Source organism: Manacus vitellinus, unplaced genomic scaffold (assembly GCF_001715985.3).
Source record: "Manacus vitellinus isolate BGI_N305 unplaced genomic scaffold, ASM171598v3 scaffold_58_pilon, whole genome shotgun sequence".
NCBI lineage: Eukaryota > Metazoa > Chordata > Aves > Passeriformes > Pipridae > Manacus > Manacus vitellinus.
Genome location: NW_021940671.1, coordinates 1,546,075 through 1,569,350, shown reverse-complemented (window position 1 = coordinate 1,569,350; position 23,276 = coordinate 1,546,075). Strand labels below are relative to the sequence as shown.

The 23,276-nt window shown below is 43.5% G+C and overlaps 1 protein-coding gene across 1 annotated transcript in view; it reads right to left on the bottom strand.

Moving 5' to 3' along the window:
• Positions 1–573: 573 nt before the first annotated feature.
• Positions 574–23,276, bottom strand: part of GCN1 (GCN1 activator of EIF2AK4) — a 40,618-nt gene continuing 17,915 nt past the window's right edge. The window contains exons 26-58 of the mRNA XM_029963287.1: positions 22,154–22,335; positions 21,832–21,912; positions 21,222–21,365; positions 20,426–20,553; positions 20,060–20,249; positions 19,597–19,667; positions 18,681–18,846; positions 17,531–17,725; positions 17,094–17,340; positions 16,522–16,643; positions 16,099–16,213; positions 15,444–15,623; positions 14,899–15,119; positions 14,119–14,187; positions 13,854–13,992; positions 13,565–13,761; positions 13,086–13,228; positions 12,200–12,317; positions 11,831–12,046; positions 11,340–11,504; positions 10,778–10,939; positions 10,234–10,326; positions 9,851–9,994; positions 8,646–8,915; positions 8,423–8,536; positions 7,668–7,898; positions 6,855–7,048; positions 6,189–6,303; positions 5,044–5,140; positions 4,071–4,219; positions 3,365–3,469; positions 1,869–2,087; positions 574–1,285 (exon numbers count right to left, since the gene is read on the bottom strand). Coding sequence (XP_029819147.1) covers positions 1,160–1,285; positions 1,869–2,087; positions 3,365–3,469; positions 4,071–4,219; positions 5,044–5,140; positions 6,189–6,303; positions 6,855–7,048; positions 7,668–7,898; positions 8,423–8,536; positions 8,646–8,915; positions 9,851–9,994; positions 10,234–10,326; positions 10,778–10,939; positions 11,340–11,504; positions 11,831–12,046; positions 12,200–12,317; positions 13,086–13,228; positions 13,565–13,761; positions 13,854–13,992; positions 14,119–14,187; positions 14,899–15,119; positions 15,444–15,623; positions 16,099–16,213; positions 16,522–16,643; positions 17,094–17,340; positions 17,531–17,725; positions 18,681–18,846; positions 19,597–19,667; positions 20,060–20,249; positions 20,426–20,553; positions 21,222–21,365; positions 21,832–21,912; positions 22,154–22,335 — 5,108 coding nt within the window. The 3' untranslated portion in view covers positions 574–1,159. The remainder of the gene's footprint in view (positions 1,286–1,868; positions 2,088–3,364; positions 3,470–4,070; positions 4,220–5,043; positions 5,141–6,188; positions 6,304–6,854; positions 7,049–7,667; positions 7,899–8,422; positions 8,537–8,645; positions 8,916–9,850; positions 9,995–10,233; positions 10,327–10,777; positions 10,940–11,339; positions 11,505–11,830; positions 12,047–12,199; positions 12,318–13,085; positions 13,229–13,564; positions 13,762–13,853; positions 13,993–14,118; positions 14,188–14,898; positions 15,120–15,443; positions 15,624–16,098; positions 16,214–16,521; positions 16,644–17,093; positions 17,341–17,530; positions 17,726–18,680; positions 18,847–19,596; positions 19,668–20,059; positions 20,250–20,425; positions 20,554–21,221; positions 21,366–21,831; positions 21,913–22,153; positions 22,336–23,276) is intronic.

Genomic DNA, 23,276 nt, shown 5'->3' with positions numbered 1-23,276 from the left:
GCTCCTCAGGTGCAACCAGCTTCTGTGAGTTTCAGAAAATAGATAAGACTCACTTAACTGTTACTCTGCATGGAATGTAAAGCTCATTTTGCCTTCTAAAAGTTTGTATTCTGCAACAAGATTCTCACTATTTCCATCAAGTAACATAAAAGGTATTAGTAAATTAAAATAATTTTTTTAAAAGAGATATATATTGGCCAGGTAAAATAAAATACTTTCTTGGAGCAGCACAACTCAATGACCAAAAAACCCAATGGTGGAAGTGCCAAGTATCTTGTGAAGCCTTTGAAGACCTAAACATGGAAGGCTTTTCACAAGTTGGATAACTGAAAAGCTGTCTGTCATCAAAAATACTTTGGAAATCAATAGGAGTAATTACAAATTACATTAAATGTCAGTTCTGGCTTGGCCTTAAACCCTGGCTTGCCTCAGTTTTGCAAAAGATTTTTACAAACCACAGTGCTGCCCATTCTACAAACTGTATCCCCTAAAACAAGCAGGTCCGAAAAGTAAATCACAGTATGAGTTTGTTGACAAATGCATTTGTGAAAAGAACAGTTTACAGCAGCAGGATCAAAGTCAGAGCCTTTATTAAATGTTCCTTCTCTAAACAGAGTGCATTTAATCCCCCTTTCCCATCTGTGATTTCTAAGGCTATTTTAAATACTTCGTTTTACAGGGATTTTCAGTCTTCAGAACCGTCACAAGCAGCAAGTTAGCAGTACACAAAAAACAATACAACTGAACTTTCACTGAGTTCTATTTCTGCTTCCCAGGGTGCGTGGAAAGACCAACAACACTTCCAGTACTGGAGGTTTTGCACAAACCTTGGAAAGGAAATAGCTGTCACCAGAGTTTAAGCCTGATGTGCTCTAGCCACATCTCACAACTGGCCACAACTGACCAGTACTGGTTAGTATGTCTGTCTCTTGCTCATTATCTGTTTCAAAAAGGGGACCAAATTTTTAATTTTCAGCTAATGTGGGTCTAATTAAGGCTATTCTGGTATATTTGATACTAAAATACTCTCTGGGAGTCCTTTTCCTGAAATCCCGTCAGAATTAACATTTTCAAAAATGAAAACATTTAAAAGAGGTGTTCTGAGTTGAAATGCTGATGCAGCGGTTGGTTCAGTGTTCCCGTGTCCTCTGGAGCCGTATCACGTCAGGATGGTGTCATCGATCTGTTCCTCGGAGTCAGCCTGCCCCGCCAGCTTCCGCAGGGACCGCCGGCAGCTCTCGTTGAGGAGCTCCAGGCTGGCAGCATCCAAAATCTTGGAAACCGACTGTGGAAGGAAGGCAGCACCAATTACCAGCTCCTCACGACACACCACTCAAAGTAAGAATAAGCATAAGTGCCTTACAAGCTGCACTGAGCTAAAAATCTTTCAAATATACCAAAATTCTTCATCTGGTTTTACAATTCCAGACACGGGAACTATCCAAAAGCAGGTCAGACTTAGAAAACAGGTCTGGAAATGGATGCATGAAGTAGTCCATTCTAAAATACCCCCTAGCACCACTGCAGTGGGATCACACAAGTGGCCAAAGCAATAAATTATCAGTGCCAACTGAGGGAACTCCAGCACAGGGGAGGCTTAAGGCATTTGTCAAACAGGGGGGGGGTGTTAAAAGCCTTGATTCTGTTAATGCTGCACTGTAGGGTTGTACAGTATCAGTATCACTTATTTCTTCAGGGCTTAGCATGAGAATACTGCTGAAGGCCTAAATGCAAATAGGAATGTCCCACTCCACCTACTTCATAAGAGACTTCCAGTACAGTCTGAGGCTGCAGGCACCACACAGACACATGCAGAGTGAGGTGACACAGCCTTGCTACCAACAATGACATTTCCTTGTGTCTCATACCTCAAGCACGTCTTCACCCGCTCTCATCTTCAGAAGGTTGACAATAGCCTGGTCACTGTAGGCTCTTACACTGGTGTTCTTGTCCTTTGTGTTGTCCAGAAGCGCTTTGAGAATTGGTTTAATTGTCTGAGGATCCAGTGGGGGAAGTTGGCTTTTATTTGCCCACCAAATCATCTTTTCTGCAACTAATTTTATGTCACTGGATGAGTTCTGAAGACACTGAAGGATACAGAGGTGCAATTAAATTCAAGTATACCAAGAACAGGTATTTAAAGCAGTTGTTTATATTTTTTTTTCAAATTTAAGTATTTTAAACTATACTAAGAAAAGCAAACAGTTTTCAACTCACGGGTACACAAGAGATACACTTGATACCAACAAGTTTGACTAAACTGGGTAAGAGAAGAACAAACCTTGAAAGCAAAACACCTTTTCAAAGAAAATTTCTATATATGTGGTTGAGAGTGTCACATGCTCCTCTCAACTGTCTCAGGAAATGACAATGACCACTAAGTGCAGAAAAGCTGATAGTGTCAGCACCTCTAAAATACACTCACTCAGCAGCAATGGCCAAGTCAGTCTCTGGCTGGAGTATAAGGTGCATTTCAACAGTGGATTTCACTTTAAAATTAAAAAAAAATCAGAGCTTTGTATTTTAATTTAATCTTACCACACCTAAAACATGAAAGCTAATATCTGAATGTCAAGTGCATTATTAATATGGTGATAAAGGTATTGTGACTATTGTGGTATTTTATATTTTAACACAATACTACAATATTAATATATAAAAGTAGGATTTCAAACAAAAAATCTGCTTTAAAGGATGTTGGCCTGCATCATGCCAACTTGCATGTTTGGTAGTTTTTCAAGTAAATTGCAAAGAAATGTAAACTTTGAAAATGTAACATGCTCCAGCATGACCCCTCACTTTATCTACCCGTCTACCAAGAGGGACAGTGGGGGAGTGGAGGGTGCAGGGAGGGCAGACAACTAAACAAACCAAAGAAATCCAGCCACACATCTAAAAATTAGAACAACCAATAAAGGAATTTTGATGTACAATACTTAAATAGGTAGGAATTGAAAAAGGTGTTAACTTCAACACTCTCAGGTAAGGTAAGGGTTGGTATTTGATGCATTTCTAACAAAGGCCCTTTAACCTTTAGCAACCTTAAAACCCAACAGCTCCCCCCAACTCTTCTCTGCTTCCTTGCCAGCTGCTTGTTACTGCAAGGGAAAAATGCACTTTTAAGATTCAGACCCGAGGTTTAGCACAGAAAGCTCGAAAGCAAATTTCCATATTAGAGCGGGGAAGGCAGTATTGTATCCACAGTTGCAAAGCAGGCTGATACAGTGATTCTGTCTGTGCTCTGCCACAAAAAGAAATGTTTAGATTTTTCAGAGATTTAATAGAGAGGCACTCATGAGTTAGCTCAGAGAGAGATTCAGATCACATGAGAACACCACCAGGTAGTTACCATAAAAATTCTTACCTTAATAAAGAGGCTGGAAAGTTTGGGAGGCAGGTTGCCTCCCTCTTCCATGTGGTATTTCATGAGAAAGCCCATCCCTCTGATGCCACTAACTGCAATGGGGATCTTCAACATAAAGAAAAGAACTGGTGTTACTGCAGCAGAGTTCAACAGCCTTTATAACCAGGCTCATGGTCTGTCAGCTTTTGTGGAAGGCTAAACCCATCTTTCAAAAGAACAGCAGCATCAAAGCAGGAAAACACTGGGTTAATGTTATTGGGTGATATGATGAAAAAGTCCCAATGCAACCATGAGCCAGATGGAATAAGGTGGCAGGCCCCACCAAGCCCCCAAGACCCTACCCCAAACTACTCATTCAACCCCTGATTTAAAATCCTCCTAAAACAAATAATTTGCTCTTCTTGTAAACCTGGCCTGTGAATTGCACCTTTCGTAGGGAAACAGAAGTGGAATTTACTCCCAATGAAAGCTACTCTGCATTTGGAGATTATTTAATCTTCATCTCCACAGAGATGAGAACTTGAAGAACCAGAACAGTTGTGTCATTTCACCATAAAAACTGCACCTAGCCAAGGGAGAACCTCCAGATGGCACTTGGGGGTTTTTGTCTTCTTTGGTAACACAAGAGAACCTGGTCACACACCTTTCAAAGCTGCTCCCAACAAGAGCTCGAGACAGTGCTCGCCCATCCTCAGGCAGGACTCACCCTGTCGGCCGTGGCGTTGCTGAGGATCATCTCCTGAACGTTGTTGTAGTATTTTGGGGAACACAGCCTGCCAGGAGCAACGTTCACAGCCACGGAGAGAGCCAGGCTCCGGCCGTGCCTCACCATCCAGTCGATGCCAGACACGTCTGCTGCAGAGGAAAGAAGAGAACCATGGCAAGTCCCCCACCATCCATTCCTCTTCATCTGAGGAGGCTTCTGGCAGTTTGTCAATTCACTGCCATAAAATGAAAAAACAAGAAGCATCTAAAGGGATGCCTTGCTTCCTTCACTCCTCCCAAAAAGAGCTAAAACACAACACCTGTACCAAGCAGGAACAGCACCTGGGCAGACAGGGAAGCACACACAAATGAGGGACTCTCTTGTTCAACTCAAGTACTTCTGATGGTTGCAAAATTATACAAGCTTTGACTCTCTAATAAAATTGTAAAAGTCATTTGTAATTTGATACCAGTTAACAGATTCCCTTTTTAATCCCACAGGGGAGAGTAATCTGTAGAACTCCCAAACACTATGAGTTCCTATAAAATTTGTGGGTTTTTTCTAACTTGGACGCAAATTAGTCAATTCTTCAGAAGCATGTGAAGCCCTCACATGTGGTCTGCAACTACCATGAGCCACAAGGTGGGATGGCCCTCCTGTCCACCCTTGCCTGAACATCCTGTCACCTCCCACCCTCTCTGTGTCAGCACCAGAAATTACTCAGCCATGTTGGTACTTTTATCAAGTCATCTGATAACAAATCCAGGGAAAAAAAGAGTCTGGCTATCCCCAAATGACAACCAGTACCCTGTGCTCACTGTGTACCAGGATGCACAACTTAACAGCCACGGGTAAAGAAACGCACAAGAAAACACAGAGCAGAGATTCAGTCACAAAGCCTGAACCAGTGGCTGAGAAGGAATCTTGCCTGCTTTCAGAATGAGTTCCAGTCCCTGTGAACAGCTTCACCTACCCAGTAAGTGCTGGTGGAGAACAGTGCTGAGCTCCTCGTCCGACAGGAACGCGCACAGCTCCGCGAGGCAGCCGGCCGAGGCCATGCGGGTGGCGTCCTGAGGAGGAATGGGAGAGCAGGAACACGGGTTGAGCTCAACACACCAGGGACAGGCAGCAAGCAGAGCAAGTGCCAGAAGATGACAGGAAACAAAAAGAGAAGGAGGAAGTAAATAGTAGTATTTCACTCCTAATCCCTGTGGATTTCTGTCAGTTCACAAGGTGTCTTGTACATAATGGAACATAAAGCCAAATCCATGGTCAAAAAAACCAGCAGAGACTGAAGAATTACAGATCTTATCTAAGTTCTGATTTGTTAAATGGAAAAGTCATAAAGATGAAAGTGAATGTTTTAAAAGATGTGTTCACAAGAGTTTACTTTAGATTCACTTACTATAAGTGTTACTTCTAGCCATCTCTGGATGAGCTCATCTCTGTGATAAACTTACTACTTTTAATTTAACACTCCCAGGCTGTTGTTATTTTGGCTTCCTTATGTGATGATCCCATTACTGATCTTCTCACTGAAACTTACAACCCAATGGGAATGTTTCTATTTTTCTATTTCTAGAATGTCAACAGTTGCATGTCTGTTGCACTGACTGACATAAGAAAGAAATTATTAGATAATTAATTTTAATCTCACAGATGTTACTGTTGCTATCTGCCATATAAAAAAGACCCTATATTAAACTTGGAGAGCTTCTTGCTTGTTGGAGAAAAATCTGCCATTATCTGAAAAATTTCTCACACTAAACAATAAACCCCAGCTGAGAGGCTTCAAACACACATCCGTGCTCACAGGGAGGGTACTGGAGGTTTTCTCCAAGATAAAAAGCAAATCCTGACTGTAGAGCTGGCTCAAACCTGTTGGTGAGGAGCTACAGGTCAAACCCACATAAGCAGTTGCCAAGGAAACATTAAACTGGCAGATTTTCAGAGTTACCAGGGACTGGCCAGGGATCTCCAATTCTTGCTCCTGACTGCATCATTAGGAATTTCCTCGGAAGTTATTTTAGAAAATAACTCTGTTAGAAGGTTCAGATCTTAAATGTAAGAGAAAGACTGTCTGCAGCGGGGGTCCTCTGCAGCTGGCTGAAGCAGTACCTCATCGTGTCCCAGCATCCCGAGAAGCACCGTGCTGATATTCTTCCTAATTGCAGCATCTACCTTTGCACCAGCTCCTCGTGTCACAAACCGCAGCGCTTGCAGCATCGTGTCCCTGGAAGAGAAATTTTGCTCTGGATACCTGCAGCAAATTCTTGCACAGCAGTTACACTGATATGCCTTACAGTTTGGGAGGCTGATCCTCTCTGTGCACTGCTGAAAACTCCATCCTAGAGATTACTTCCATGTTTCTGTACTTGTGTCTGTCTGTTACACCATAGATATTTTCTGACTGTTCAAACATTAAAAAAATTCTCAAGTCAGGAAGTCCATGTCTTAGGGCTGTGTGCCCTTAGGATACTAGAACAGCTGCATTACTTCAGGTCAGACTGGCAGTTGATAGTGTCTTTTATCTGAAAGTGGGCTGCTGGGGGTGCCCAGGAGAGAGGAGAAGGGGGGCAGACACCAAGGACTGCTTCTCCCAAACACACTCACAGCTCAGCTTCTGACCCAGGCAGGCTCCATCATCCACACTTTTTACAACCCTGGGATAACAGGTAACTGCTTTCACTAACATGTTACTCTCAGGGGGTTTTGTTCATCCATCCCAGCCCTTTCTTTCACCCTTAGTCAGCAGTAAAATCTGAGCCATCACCTGCAGCTTACCTGATGGCAGAGTCATCGCTGGAGCGAATTCCATTCAGGAGCTCCGTAAAGAGAGGATCCACTTTGACGTGGATGACGATGAGTTTGCCGAGAGCATCGGCAGCTTTAAGACGAACAGCACGGTTTGAGTCTTGTAGAGCTTTGGTGAAGGTTGTTTGCAACTGGGGCAAAAATGGTTTCAGGGCAATCTCAACCTATTCCAGAGATGGAAAAATGGGAAGTGGTGGGGTCAAGTCTGAAACAGCAGCTGGAGATCAAAGCCTGGAAACAGCATGACCTCTACTACAGCAGTTTGTTATCAGAGAGCCCCTGTTAGATCTAATGTGCTACTAAAAGAGGAAAAACATGAAACAATGATTTACCACAAAACCATTAACCTTTTCAAATTTAATCTTATTTTCTGCATACTGAAACACAAGGGTAACGCTGAGAGATTTTACAGTCATGAACAGCCTTTTGTATACAGAGCACTGAATAAAAGCTCAGCTTAGTTCAAAGATACATAAGATCTTTGCACTTAACAATTCATAAAAATTGGTGGACACAGGAGAGATTAAGTACATGGTGGGCTTTAATCACTGGAAAGTGGGATCAGCATTTAGCAATATTTATAAAAAAGACCAGTGATTCAGCACTGGGGGCTTTTTTGGTAGGCCAGAAGCTGCTGGAAGAATGCAATCCAGTTACAGTGCTATTCCTAAATATCAAATCCACAGCAGCAGGCATCCCAGCTGTATTTACATGAACAGCAACAGATATTTCTGAAGGTTATCATGGAAAATGTTCACAAACCACCAATACTTTGAATCTTACCTTAGCTAAAAGCAGGCTTAATGTTTCAAGCAGAGCCACCTTGACATTCCAGCTGAACCGATCTCCCAAAATTCGAATAAGTGGCCCAGTGATGCTCACCACAGATGGTTTAAGAGCTTCAGCAGAAGTCAGTTTAATAACCAGCCCTAAGGCCTTTGCTGCCTCCTCCTTCTGCTCTGGATTACCAGTTAAAACACCTTCTCGCAGCACCACGAGTATTGAAGTCACTCCCTGTCATGAAAATCGGATAAGAGAGCTTAGAAGCTAAGATGCAAAAAATATGTACCTTATTTTTGCTCCCATTATACACCAGATGCACAAACTTGGAGGGTTTCTCTCAATTTCCTGTTGACCTTCAGCTGCTTGATTCCACATTGACAGCCCTACTTTTATTCGGTTTGATTTCATGCCTCTCTGCCTTACTAAGCCAGTTGCTATGAGGAAAGTGGTGGCAGCTCAGGGAATTTTTAAACCAGAGAAATTTGGCACAGAAATCCAGTGTTACTCGCCCACAAAAAGCAGCCAGTGACCATGACTTACATGCATAACAGAATTGTCAGAGACCTCATTACAAGAGGACTCTTCTGGAGGGTAACTCAGGAGAGCTGTAACCTACAAAAAGTCTCTCCAACACACAGGTTTGGAATGCCCAAATAGTTGCTGCTTCTAAGAGCTGTAAAGTCATATCAGTCAGCTCTCCCCAGAGGTGGGTGTCTTGTGGCTGTGATGAATCCACATCCATTCTGATCCTTTACCTTCTTAGGAATACAGAATCCCGGCACATGGTCCCCCTTGGCCTCATTCCCTACAATCCGGATATCCCTGTGCAGGTCCTCAATGAGAGCAAGCTGGTTCCCAGCATCTAATTTCTGCAGAAGAGAGAGAAGAGACAAAGATGAGGCAACATGGCATCCATGTTCTTTGTGAAGTCTTCTCGGGCCAGGCATTACCCCGACACCTTTTTGAGATGCCTCTCACCTTAGTGATGGAATTAAGAGCATCCCAGCTTTCATTCAGAACCACAGGGTTGGTGTCATTAAACAGACGAATCAAGCCCGAAACCAAGCTCCTGAGATGACCAGTGTAGTCTGCTTTTGTCTTGGAGCAGTAGATATTCAGCATGACAGCTGCTGCCTGTCTCATGCCCAGCTCAGGGCTGCGGGTAGCTTCTAGCAAATCTTCAGTTATAATTCTTTGTCCAACATCATCTTCCACAGACAGGATTACAGACTGGCAGTTTGCCATCTCCTGAAGAGTCCAAATTAACTTCACATTAGCTCTCAAACAGAACAAAGCCAGATTTAGTCCCAGCATTTTCTCTTAGAGAAATACTACAACACACCTCGCTTGCTAATTGTTTCTCATTAAATAGCTGCTAACATCACCACTAAAAGCTTGACTCAGTCCTGGAGCAGACATAGGTTTATGACCAATTCTTAACATTTACCAAGTGACCAAACTCTGCTGCACCAGCTACAGGAGGGCTAATTTACAAAAATTAAGAGTAGTTCAGTCTTCCCCATCTTACTCATCCAAGACAGACTGTGAGTCTTGTCAGATAACATTCTTCTGATTTAGGTAGTTTAATGCTGTGAGTCATAACACTAATTACAAGCACATCTGTGGGTACATGAGAGATCTCCAGGCAGACTTGGGGCTAGAAGCTGATCTAATGGGCATCCATGGCAGACAGACAACAGGACTCTGTCACTCATTCCTAATTCACTGACTGATTATGTACATGTCTGTCCGCAGTCACAACTCCAGGATGTTCTCTGGAGTCCAAACACCAGATGTTTTGGAAAGCAGTACAAGGAGGAGTACTGCATGCAAAACAGGAGATTTCCTTCCTGCAGCCCTTTAATCTCTCAGTCTTCTACACCAAGAATAAATATGAAGTTAACTAGACACTCTGGCAGTTCTCCAGGAATAAGTAAACTGAGAATTGTGTCTTGTAGCAGGCCAAAGAGACTTTTAAATGGATACAAATAGATTTGGAAAGCATACGTTTTTTGACTCACAATATGCCACCAGGCAAAAAGACTCATCCTGGAGAAGCTAATGGACTGAATTAAACATGCAATCTGTGAATCTAGAGAACACAGATTCTGGGCTGGGAAGTAAACCTGATGCACTATGTTCAGGCAACCTGTCACAACAAAGAGCTGAGCTGTGCTACTTGCCAATTGCTCTTCACTGGTGCCCAGCTTCTCTTTGAGTGCAGACATCATGGCAGGCAGGATGACACTCAAGTGCCGTGTCAGAGCGTCCCCTGCCACTGAGGAGAGGAAAGCCAGCACACGGGTGTTCACTGGAGGGGTAGTCAGCTACAAAACCCAAAAAAATAACACCAAAAAATGAGACAAAGTTTTTTCAGAAGGAATCTCACTTCATCTACAACATGAAAAATTTATGCATCGCACCCCAAATTACAATGTTTTGAGCTTAAAATCAGAAGAAAATTTCAAATTATGATCTTCCTTTTGCCATATTGGTCCAAAGAAAACTGGCAGCAAGCAGAGGAAACTGCACAGATATGAAGTTAAAAATTTGTTTCCCGTTGTACCTTTGGCACCAAGTAAGGCAGCACCACACGGCTCTTGACAGCCATAACTTGTTTAAGACCATCCACAGCAAAGTCAGCTGTCTCTTCATTATCCTACAGGGAAAGAGAGAGTGACAAACCTAAGAAATTATCTGTGACACACCGAGCTAAACCCTGTTTCAAGGGACAATTTACCCTGTGATCATATAACCAAAACCAAGCCCTTCTATTGAAAAATGTTCTCTTACTACATAGCAAGACCAAAACCACACTCTTCTGTCACATTCGAAAGATTTTCCATTTCAGGCATGGTGGCCAAGCAACTTAAACAGGTGACAATGGCAATTCCATAGCACAGCCAGGTGTAGCAACTTTTAGGCCCAAGCTTTAGCCACAAGATCCTTCCTACCAATGGCTAGGATGACTCCATGGAGGAGACAAAATATCGCTGCCATTCCCTGGAAGGTCTGCCTCTAAAATCCTCCTTCTCCTTTAAGTAAATTATTCAAAACTTGTCCCACAGCATCATTAATCAGGTTGTTGACTAATGCTGAGCAATGCTCACCAGCTGCTTCAGCAAGAAGGGCAGGATGTCTTCAAGAGCCTGATGGCCAATTGTTGAGTGCAGCTGTTCAAATGTTTTGGCTGCAGCCTCACGGACTTCTTCCAGAGGGTCACACAGTGCTTTTCTCACTGTAGGAACCAGGGACTCGGAGAAAAGCAGAACCTGAAGAGGTAAAATTACAGAATACCTAAAACACAACAGTCACATTTATCCTAGTGAAGTGGCTGAGAACGCAGAATTTGCACAACTGAAACTAAATTGCAGTTTAATTGAAATATATTGGCAGACAAGCAGAGTTACTCAGTACAAACAAGCTGCAGTGCTCTAAGGCTACCTAGTGGAAGATTTTCATATAAGTCAGAACTGTGCAATGTTAGAATTTACCAACACATACAAATCCATACATTTGCCTGAACAGCAACTCAATGTAGTTATAAGCCCTGAATTCAGTCCACAGAACAAGTCCAGCACTATGTGTATTATTCTGTCTGAAGTGCAATACCTGCACCATAACATAAATACCTTGGAAACTGAGAATTCCCCCCTGGAACATCTAACTCACCGCATCCCTGCTGGTCGATTTCATGATCTCGCTCAACCCGATGCAGACTCCTTGTCTCTCATCACTCTTGTCTGACTTCAGCCCATCTTCCAGGATAGGAATGATTTCAGGAAGGATCTTCTCTCCTAACTTTCGGACAAGGTCTCCTAATGTCCGTGCTGCAACCTGTCCCCAAAAATGTATTAATTAACTATTCTCCTTTTTATAAAACTTAAGAAGGTGAAACTTAAGCAAATGTTAACTTCTGATCATAACCTACTGTTCACAGTACGGGCAGAGCAGTAGGAACAGAAACCCTACTATTACAAATAACCACAGAAAAATTAGTTTTACTCTCATCACAGTTGCCTTCAGCAAACACTGAACTCAGACATGCTCATGCTCAGAACACTTAAAGAGATGACATCTTTGAAGTGATTTATCCTGTGTTCCTCAGGAATCAGTTTCTAGAGTCACCTGCAGAAAGAGGAAGGTGCAACTCCATTTCTCACCGTTCGCTTATCTGCACAAGTACTGGCCAGGAATTTCAGCAGAAGCCCAAAGAGTGTTGGCAAAATTTCACGCAGCGTGCGAGGAGTGTTTGAGACAACAATCTTCCAGACGTGCAAGGAGGCCTGGCGCACCACCAGCTGGGTGTCAGAGCGGCCCATGTACAGCCCTGCCAGCACCCTGTTCCTCCTCTCCACTCCCAGAGCATTAATAATAGCCTGAAAAGAAATAGCATAAATTGTATTATCCACTCATGAAACTTACAAAAATACATGATTATTTAATCTGTCTTTCCAGCAGGCTTTCCATGCTGATTTAAAATAAGAGAATTAAAAAAGAAATAAAAGCACAACACACAAGAACAGCTTTACCTTGTTTGACTGGGCTGTTCCAAAGTTGTCATCCTCTGAGGCAGTTTCTGTGGTCATTTTTCCAGTGACTCCTGAGATATGGAATAGAAGATCTCCAAGGAGCTGAACTGAGCTAAACCTGCCAACAGGAGCAAGTCAAGTGTTACAAACAGGGCACTCAGGTGGTACCTGTCAAAAATCTGACAGGACATCAGCTCCAGACGGGAGCCAAATGTGAGGCAGAGCTGTGTCAGCACTGAAACAGTGCACAGGCTGATGTGTAACACCAGTCTGCCAACATGGCTGAAAGCAGCATGCTAAAGAGAAAGGGAAGGAATGAATTCCAAACTGGAAAGGCTGGGAGAATTTCCAAATCAAAGCAACGGATCTGAGAGTAGCCTGGCTTCTAAAAAGGAGCAAGACATTGCCAGCATCTGTCTCAACCCAAATGACATTCACCTGGGATAACAGCACTTAGCAGCACTCAGCTAACACAAATCATTTAGTGCAACTAATTTTTGAGCAACTGCTATCAGCTGTGAGTGCTCCACTGCACATTTCCATACACAGGAGAACAATAACTTAGCATTTGGAAAAATGAAAAACAATACATGAGGGTTAAATATTGCCAAATCAACTGCCTTGGAAGTGCATTTCAGTCACCACCAGAATTAATAATCCAGCAGGGATACTCTGCAGGTATCTGGAAACCTGATCCAGGCTGGCAGGGCTTTGCAGCCTCAGTGTTATAAGGCATCATGCTCAAACCAACAAGCAAAAAGACGCACTTGATTTTGCTTCCTGGGAGGTTCTCTGCTTTTCCTTGAGGAGCAATGCAGAGTCTAAATCACACTAGCTTTTCATCCATGGAAAAGAAATGTCTGTGGATAAGCTGGTTATCCCTTACCTTATCCTCCAGAGGTCATCAAACAGGCCATCCTCGAGCTGCGGCAGGAGCAGCGCGATGGCTGTCTCGGCGTACATGCTGATGATGCGCTGCCCCGCCCGCAGCGCCGTGTCCCGCACGAACTCGTTCTCGTCTGCCAGAGCCTGAACACAGACACAAAAGGGGCTCTGAAAACTGGGGGGTTCAGCACAATACACAAAAGCTACAGGAGGAAAACAAACCTATGTTTTTCTCTCTCGGCCGTGAAAAGCAAATGAACTGGGGAGTTGTGAATGCACAAAGGTGATTTCAAGAAATGGCTGGTGACTACAAACGAAAGACAGCAAGCAAACAACTTGGAAGAAAAAATAATTTTTATAATTTAAATTCCCCCTTTTTTTCTGACATGTCCCACAATTACTGGAAATGGTACTTAAAAACACTCTGGAAACTTTTTTTTAATCCTTTAATAAATAGAATTCTTCATGTCTGCTACATACCTTAAGGATACAAGGAATGATGGGTCCAACATAGGGAGTGAACTTATCTCCAAAGGTAATTGGCAGGTAGTTGAACATCATGATATAACCATCTCGTACATGTGGAGCAATATCCACTTTACTGGCAGTAGCTACAATCTCTGGCATAAGTTTCTCCAGCTTTTCTACCCCCAAACCAGCCATAACTTCAGCCAGACCTGAGGAAAAAAAGCGGGGAACAGAGCTGATACACAGGAGAAACAAGCAGCTAATCTGGTTTAATAGGAGATTCAGACATGGCTGTCCCCACCTTGAGCAGCACCAGAGCGATCCACTGAGCTCTGCTCATACGTCAGTGTCTCCATCAGCCACGGCAACAAATCCTCAAAGCACGACTCTCCCATACCCTTCACCATGGCTCCCAGTGCCTTTGCTGACACTGTGCGCACCTACAGACAAGAGAAACAGAGATCTGCAACACACCCTCTCAGAGTTCCTACAGCAGATGTGTCAGACTGGTTAGGGCAATGTCCAGCCTAATGCACTGAAAGAAAAACTTTGTACAAAAGACTTACTTCAGGAACAGGATCCAGCAGAGATGCTTTCAGTCCAGGAGTCACACTGGGCAGGTACGGAGCCAGATCCTGAAACAAAGAACCCAGAGAGTAAAAACCAGATTCAAAATGAAGAAAACCATAAGTCACCTCCTTGTAAAGGACATTCACCCCTTATTATTAGCAAACATCCCTAGTATCCCGAGAGTTTAATCAGTTGCTTTCACAATCCTGCAAATTAGCACAGTGAGTTGTTCTGCAAGTCCAAGAAACACCACCAGTTCTGTACAAATCAAAACCTTTTCTATGCTCACTCACAACCCAGCACTTTCTGTCTAAGGAAAATCCAACACTGTTAACATTTACACAGGGTTTAAATGTAGAGATTATCAGCACAAAAATTAAACATAGATCTTAAGCCTACATTCAGGTCCTACAAATACTTTTCAAACAAACCCTGGATCCATTTGTAAGCAGCTGATCTGTGCTTCACTTGTTTGTTTGTTAAGGCATTTCTTATATAGTAAAAATTACAAGACCTTTTTGCAGGGATAAATATGGTACTAACTAGGTGACCAAAGCACAGAGCAGACAGTCTTAAGCATCTGAGAACTGTCACTGCCTTTAGTCATGATCTGTTCATTTACATACATTTAATTAAAGAATCTGCATGGATGCTAATATTTTCTACCTTAACAGGAAAATCTCCAAGCCAAATAAATTCCCTCTAGGGCTTGTCTGTCATCCCCTACCAGTAATGTATTAGAGTAATACAGTTGGAGAGCATTTTTAGCACCACACCTTCTGGTCAGTCAGGGAGTACATGTTCCCAATGATCTGGGCAGCCATTTTCCTGGTGTCTGTGGAACGATCTTGAAAAGCTCTCTGAACAATTGGCATGATCAGTGCTAAGGATGGAGCATCAATGAAATGGACAAATTTGGTATCCAGTAGAGTCTGCAGACACTTCTGGGTCTTCCTGGAGGGGTCAGTGAGAGCATCCAACAGAACTGGAGCGATTGCTGAACATTTTTTAAAGGGAGAGAAAAAACTTCATTTGTACCTAACCAAACATGCATTGTCAGGCTGAGCTGGTGTTCTCTCATAGGATGTTTTAGATCCTTCTAAAGGAACCAGCAGCACAGAGACAGAGGAAACCCTATTAACACCAACTGACAAAAGGGACAGGAGCATTTAATAAGCCTGGAAGCAGACAAGCTGTCAAGCTTGCATGTTATACTCCCATAGGAGTAGTTTAATTTCTATACAAATTTGCATTTGAACCTAAATCTTGCTGTTATAAACCATTCTCATGTCAGGACAGTAGAGATGCAGGCAGTTCTTACCCAGGATCTCTGGGTTCCTGATGACAGACCCAATCTGCCTGAGAGCCTGCTGCCCTGCATTCTGCACCTTCACGTGGGAATCTGTCAGCACTTCAGTGAGTTTGGGCACGATGTTGGGTAAGCAGGAAGAGAGCTGTTTGGGAGCACAGTATGCCATAGCCCCCAGCAGTTCCACTGAGCCTGTGCACAAAGTACACCAAAAAAAAAAATGAAAAAAGACAAGACAAAACACAAAACAATACACAGCATTAAGAATCGATATGAGAAGATAATCACATTTATCTCAAATTCAAATCTACCACTTGGAGAACACAAAGAAAGGCTGAAATGCATCAAAGCCACTCTATGACACCTAAAAACACTAAAAAATACTTTTTTTTCTTTTGTACTAGGTAAAAGAAGTGTGGGAGGAAAATTCCAGGTTCTGGTGTACTTCTATAGAGACAGAAGTACAAACTGTCCCTGCAATATGCTGAGGGGAAAAAAAGGTTGCCCAAATGTGTCAGAGAACTCGTTTGTATCTCAAGAGCTCTAAAAGTTCCACAGATAATAAACCATCGCAGCCATCTGTAGGGATGATGGAATGCACGAGGGGAATGACAGAGAAGGGCACTGTGAGTTAGTCTCATCTTGTCAGTCAGATATTGCTCCATACCAGCTTTAGTTCTCCAAGATTCCTCTTCTAGGGCTGCGAGAAGTGATGGCAAAACCAGCTTCACTCCATGAGTACTCAGATTGCTCATCACGGCTTTGGCACAGTCATCTGCAGCCTCCAAGGAGAAGAGAACACTCACAAACTGTGACACAACACGTGTTTTTTCCCTTCCTCTGAGACTCACTGGGAACAAAGCCTCCATGTAAATAGTGTCTCAGTACAATGATGCAGCTGGCTAAGTAGCTCCCAATTAATGGCCAACGAAATCAGATGCTTTCAGTTATTAAGAAGATCAAATTGTTATTAGTGGTATCTCAAGGGATAGGTCATCTTCTCAATTTGCCTGGTTACAAACAGGATTCATAACCATTCCATTTGTTTTTCTCTTAACGCTCTGTGATTGCAGAAAGTGAAGGCACTTACCTCTCGCACATACTGGTTCCCATCTCCAAAACAAAGCAGCAAGTGAGGCAGCACATGAACCACATAGGGCTCAAAGAGCTTCCCAAGCATGCTGCAGAGCATCTCGAAGGCAAACAGAGCTCCTAAAAACCCAAAAAGCACAGTCAGAGGAAAACACAACTTCATATAAAGCGGATGGAAAAAGAAAATTGTTTACAAAATATCTGACAATTCCTCCGGAAGCACTTAAAACCTCACAGCTTAAAGTCTCTTGCTTTCTTGCCCTTGTGGCTTGTGCTGTAGTGGGGATTTGTGACCTCAGAAAAGGAGCCCCCCCAGCAAAACCTGCCTCTGAAAACAGGAGGGAGGGGCACATGTGTATGGTCTAGCACCAGAAACCCTTCTTCCACCACGATGTGAACAGAGCAATTTTATGGCCTCAAAACAGTCACTTCCCATTTCTTTCTCTTCAAACTTCAGTAAAATAAATGTAGCTAAGCCAAGCACAAGGGTGCAGGCACTTCATCTGACCAGAGTGGTAGTGGGTACAGAGAAATATCAGGTATCTGGAGGGAAAAGCTTTTGTCCCTTACCCTCCCGCCGGCGGAAGTTCTTCTTGTCCTGGATGGCGTCGGTCAGCGTGGTCATCATCTCCTGCTGCTTGAGAGACAGGATGCCCAGGCCTTTGACCAGCCCTGCCAGCCCATAGGCTGCACCTTTGCGCTCAGCGTACTTATCAGACTCCAAAAGCAGCTGCATCAGCTTCTGGATCATTCCTCCTGCATCCTCCTTAATGGCAGGCACCAGAGGCGGTAAACAGCTTGCCACTGACTCCTGAACCTGTAAAACAATCCACCAGCCATCAGACCACTAAATATTCATCACTAACATAACTCCTCCCTAGACTGCACCCCCAATGGCACCTTTCTGTCACCAGAGCCATTTTTCATCTCTCTGACACCCCTAAAAGTATCCTAGTGTTAAACTGCCTCTGTGGGGGACCTGAGAACTCCTCCCAGAAGGCACCTACCTGCTGAGATGGGGTGGACAAGGCTGCTATCAGTTTGCCAACAATTGGTTTCACTTTAGGGTCACTCTTGTCCAGATGTTTTGCCAGTGACCCCATCAGAATGACCACGCTTTGCCTGACAGCATCATAGCTGGCATCATTAGGAGCATTTTTCAGGAATTCTTCAAACACTGGCAAGAGAGAGTTAACATTGTCCTGAAAAACAAAACCACAGAACTTGCCACTAGAGTCCACTCAGAATGAGATTTGCTATGCTCAGTGGACTTGTTTGTTCTTCTCTGAGCCAACAACTGAACAATCACACTGTATTTACAGTTCATTTCATGTGTCACATCGCATAAAACCTTGTGCCATCCCAATAGGCAACAAATATTTCCTGCTAGAGAGAAGTCAGCTCTTCAAAATTAGATTCCCCAAGCCTGCCAGCATGATGTTCTGCCAGAAGCAATGCAAGCTGCCGGGCCTGAGCATCAGTGCCTGCTCCTCTGCTTGCCCCATTTGCAAAGGGAGAGCAGAAACATCAAACAAACTTCACACAGTTTTTCTAAGAAACAGAAGGAAAGAATGAATAATATGAAAATACCCAAACTGTCTTGGGCTATACAGGAATACAGACATTTGTCCAGAGGTGACTGGCAAGTATAAGGAAATTAGAAGCTGAGCAATTCCCACCCTGCACACCTCCCCCATGTGACACTGCTTGGAAAGGGCTGGCAGGGAGAAGGATGGTCCTCAGTTCCCTCAATGACTTCAGCTGTTTTCAGTTTAATTAAGCCAACAATCAGCAAGCTTTCATGTTTTGCTTCACATGAAACCTGAAAAGGAATTCTCATCTTCCCAGGATTAAAAGATCCGTAGTCTGATTTCACTTTTATTACTCTAGTTTTATACCATTGCAAATCCAGTTGATTCAAGGGTATTTCTTTTTTATAGCAATGACAGGGAAGAACCACACTTAGTCAACAGGAACAGAACAACTCTGAACACACAGAAACTCCTAAACGAAGTTTTCAGCTGTTACAAGTAACAGCAACTTCTAAGAAAGTTGAAAAAAAAAATTTAAAAAATAAAATCTGTGGGCTCCAAGACACTGTCTACATTTTCATCACAGCTTTGTTCCAGTGCTAGAGAAAGAAATGTTCAGACTTACTTTGCCATGAGTGTTGAGCGTTGAAAGAGCTGCATCTAACATGCACTTCCTGACCTCAGGACTGCGATCATTCAGAGCATCCGGCACAAAAAACTGAAAGAGGGGCTTCACCTGAGAACTGTCCAGATGCTCTGAGAGCTTGTTGAGAGCCAGAGCTATGCCACACCTGTGAAGATGGTGACCCTGTAAGCTTACTGACTTTTCACAGAATTTACTTGAGCTCACAATCACATTTGCTATCAGCAGTACATTAAAAAATTGAGAGAGAGAGCCATAATGAAAACAAAGAGCCTCAGAGTGTCCAACCTCTGTGTATTTCATTACATAACCCCATGCTGCAGCCTCCCAAAAGGGCAACAATCCCTCAGCCACAGAAGGACTTTTATCTCGATTACGCATTACAGATACTTGAGCCATCTTAGACATCAGGATCACCTCATCTGCTGCTGAAATACAGCAGCTTTACAAGGTACATCAGACTAAAGGACAGATTAGCTCAAGACAAGAAGCAAACAAGATGATCTCCAATTAAACCTGTATTGTACACAAGTAAACAAAAAGTTAATTATCCAAACTGGAATTCATCCAGTTCATTAAGGCTTGCACTGCGGCTCTTGAACTAATCAATGGCCCATACAGAGGTGAGAACACAGTAAGATAAGACAAAAATCAGACAGTCTGAGAGAAAGACTGTTCTTATTAGTACAAAAAGAAGACAGCATCCATTTGATGTAACTAAAACCATTTCAGTTCTGCCTGCCCAGTCTGCTTGAGTGGCACAAATATTCTCTACCAGAAGGACACGTGAAACCAGCAATTCAACACAATTGCATATAATTTGTTCTTCTAAATAAAAATCAAAAATTCTCATTTAGACGCACAGGAAATGTTGAGCTCAATCTGAAGATGACTGTACCTTGCTTCCCACTGGTCAGGTGGTGATTCAGATATCACTCGTCCCAAAGCATCCAAAACTGGAGGTGGCCTCTGGAAGGAAAAAAATTTCATCAGAATTCCTTTTCCAAGGATGGGGACACAGAGGATCTGTCAGCCATAGCTGCAGTGCCATTTGATAATACTGCACAGAGGTATGATACCACTAGCAGAAGAGCACGGTAAAAAAACAAGAAGAAAGTTTAGACCCCAAATGACTTAAACTGACCCTGCCCTGTCACAGCCTTCCTGGACCACCTAAGGCACACCCTCCTTCAGTACAGTGGTGCTATTGCTGGTGCAAGACACTGAAGTCTGTGAGAAGCTCAAACACAGCAGCAGTAGGCTCAATGCACATCTTCAAGAGAGACAAAAGGAAAAGCAACTAACAAAAAATACAAAGCACAAGCTCATGCCTGTCAAGCCCTTAGGACAAGACTACTTACATAGAGCTTCTCCTGGTAAATCTCCGTGAGTTTGCTCATGACCTCTGCTGCTTGCTTTCGGTACTGAGCTACAGCTCTGGAAAGAGCTTCAGCCCCTGCTTGTCTCACTGCCTCTTCGTGGTAGATGACATCTTTGATCAGCAGAGAACAGAGGTCAGGCTGCAGCTCCAGCCCCATGGACTCCCACAGCCTGCAGGGCACACAGAGAGGTGATGGGTCACCCTTCAGCAAGGGAAGCCACTGCTACATGTAATATCCAGGTGGCCTAGAGCTCCAGCTGCAGGGGCAAAGTCCTGCAGTGCAGCTCACCGAGGTGAGCAGAGGAGAGATCCCCTTAAAACTCAATCAGCCAAGAACAACTCTCACCTCTCTGCCAGCTTCTGAATCTCATCTTTGACATCAAACTTTACTACCCAGAGGCGCCGCAACAGGTTCAGTCCATTCTTCTCATCACTGTCTGGGGTTGGCAGAACCATTTGTAGCTCCATCAGTCCCTGAATTAGTTTACAGGAGAATCAGTGCAAGGATCTGATTTTCAGAAACAGATGCTTTAAAACACTTGAAACCTTTGCCCAGTCAAGCTCTCAGTGGTTGGAAGTATCAAAATTCATGTTTGCTGGTGCCTTACACTGCCTCTGCTGGTCAAGGACTTCCTATTGCTAATAGGTGAGCTGGTGAAACTCAGGAATAGTGCTCCACAGGCAGGATGCAGAGAGGCTCTGGTGACTACAGTCTTTTCTGCTTCTAAGTACAAAGACAGCTCAGGTGAGCTAAGCTGGAATTTGTTTCATGGCAAAGAAAATCAAGCACCCTTGGGATGTTCTATGTTCTCAGAAGTGACTAAGCTGAGGCTTTCCAATATACACATAGGAATTTTCTGACAGTTTCTCTCTCTAAGACCAAGCTCTATGCAATCGTAAATAGAAGGTGTTAAGTTGTCCTAATCACACCTGTTTTAATAAAATAAAGATGTGCATAAACCCAGAGTACCCCTAAATCTAGCACAAAGAGCACTGAGCATTATCGTTCAGACTGCCCCCTCCAGCAGGCACACTACCCTGAGACTGCCATCACAGCTGAAGCCTCTCTTCATCAGTGTTAGAGAAGATTCACCTCCCAAAGATTTCAGGAATTCGGTGTGACCCTGAATGATTCCACCTACCCTGAGAGCTGCATCCCGAACATTCATGCAGGGAGACTGCAGGGCCTGCAGGAGCACGTTGATCTCCTCCTGCTCGGCGTAGGCACAGCCGTCCTCCCCGCTGCTGCTCGCGCACAGCGAGGTCAGCGCCTCGGAGGCCAACACCTAAAATGCCACGAGGAAATATTAGGGATTCCACTACAACTTGTACTTCTGTCAAAGCAAGAGCAGAGTAGGGGCTGAGTGCCATCACAGGAGGAGGAATTCCCAAAGGACAGTGACGAAACCGAGTTCAGTCCTACTCTCTGATTTTTATCATTGACCTTTCTGCCTTCTCAGCCCTTAGAACAAACCCTGAGAGGAGCCACTACTGAACTTCTTCAGCAGAGCAAGGCCTCAGAGAAGGAAACAATGTCACCTGTGGAAGAATAAAGGATATGTCTCATGCAATAAAACCCACAGGAAAAAAAAGATGTAGACATTTTATTCCAAGATACCACAAACACAGGAGAAAATTGGGACTGTATTGACCACCAGGCTCAGAGACTTAAACCAGTTGAGTGCATTTCCATTATTTGGGTGCTGATGAAAGTTAGGGAGAATCCTGATAGTTATGATGCTGAGGACTCACCTGTAACCGTGGAGAACCTGTTCCTATCACCCGGGTCAGCAGAACCAGCATGTCCCTCCGGGGCAGCAACTCTGGGCCATTCTGAAAAGTGAAGATGAAAAGTTTTATGTCTTGTGACTCTGAAGTACCTTGCCTGTGTATGACATTTCTTAAAAAATCACAACCAAAACCTAGGGCTGGACAGGTACCAAAACCTGTGACATAAAACAATCTTACCTTCTTAACTTTAACTTGCAGAATTAATCTGCTTTGTCCAGTTTACACATCAGTTGTTTTATCCTAAGGCTCATCTGATCAGCTGCTGGATCCCCACAGCTCTCACCTCATCCACCAGCAATGCCTGGCCATTTCCTGATGATCTCAGCTGAGCATGGACTGTAAGGATCTGCAGAATCTTGACCAGGAACTCCTCCTTGTCCTCGCTGTCATGAGGTGTCTCGGTCATAACTGTCTTCAGGAGAGGAAAGACTAAGGAAAATGCTGGAGCTGATAATGGGGCAGCACCTGTGAAAAGGAAAAATAACCCTGTGAGCACAGCTGATCCCCCCATGGGTTTTTTATAACACTGATTGGTATAAAATGTACACTTGGGTGTGTGGCCAAGCTTCAGCCTCATGAACAAACATGCTGAGTGACCCTAAGTATTGCTATGCCCCTGCTCCATCAGTGACTTCTGGCATTTCAGTGCCAGGTTAAGGGTAGGACTTGATGATCTTAAGGATCTTTGCCAACCTAAATGATTCTATGATTCTGTCTGGGTTTAATTAAAGTCACATTAGGATTCCAAATTACTTCCAATGCCTCAACAGTGCAAAAATACACACTGTAAATGAAATTTAAACAATTCAGTGGATTAAAGTAGACAGGCAAAACTGAGGTTTTGTCTATACTGGAAATACTTGCAGGCAGCAGGGGATGGGACACAAAATCAGATCCATTACACAACCAAAGCTGAAATAAAATCTGTTTTAGTCAATTTTAAAGTTCATTTGTACCAAAGCAAGGGCCTGTTTGGCAGCTATATTTCCTTTAAACACTTCCTGCCAAACCAGCTAACCTGTCATTCCAGTCTTCAGCTGGATCCTTGAGAATGAGGTCCATCTAATTCTGGTGCAAATCTCAACTCCCCTCCTTGAAAAATCAAAGCTTTTGGATTCCCACTGTTATAGATTTTGCTCCTTCCTTCTTACAGAACCCTGGCTATAGGATATAGCGAATGCTCCTTCCAGTCCCTCAGTTAGTCCAGTTAAAATTCAAGTATCAGATGCCTAGGGAAAACATTTCCTTTCTACATCCAATCTGTGCTGACAGAGAACGCCCAACTTTAAATTTCCAAGATGCAGATGAAGAGCACTGCAGATACAATACTGCAGTATTAGTCAGCTTATGTAGGGCACAGATACTGCAAAAGTAGTTCAAGGGAGAAGTATTAAATCCCAAACATA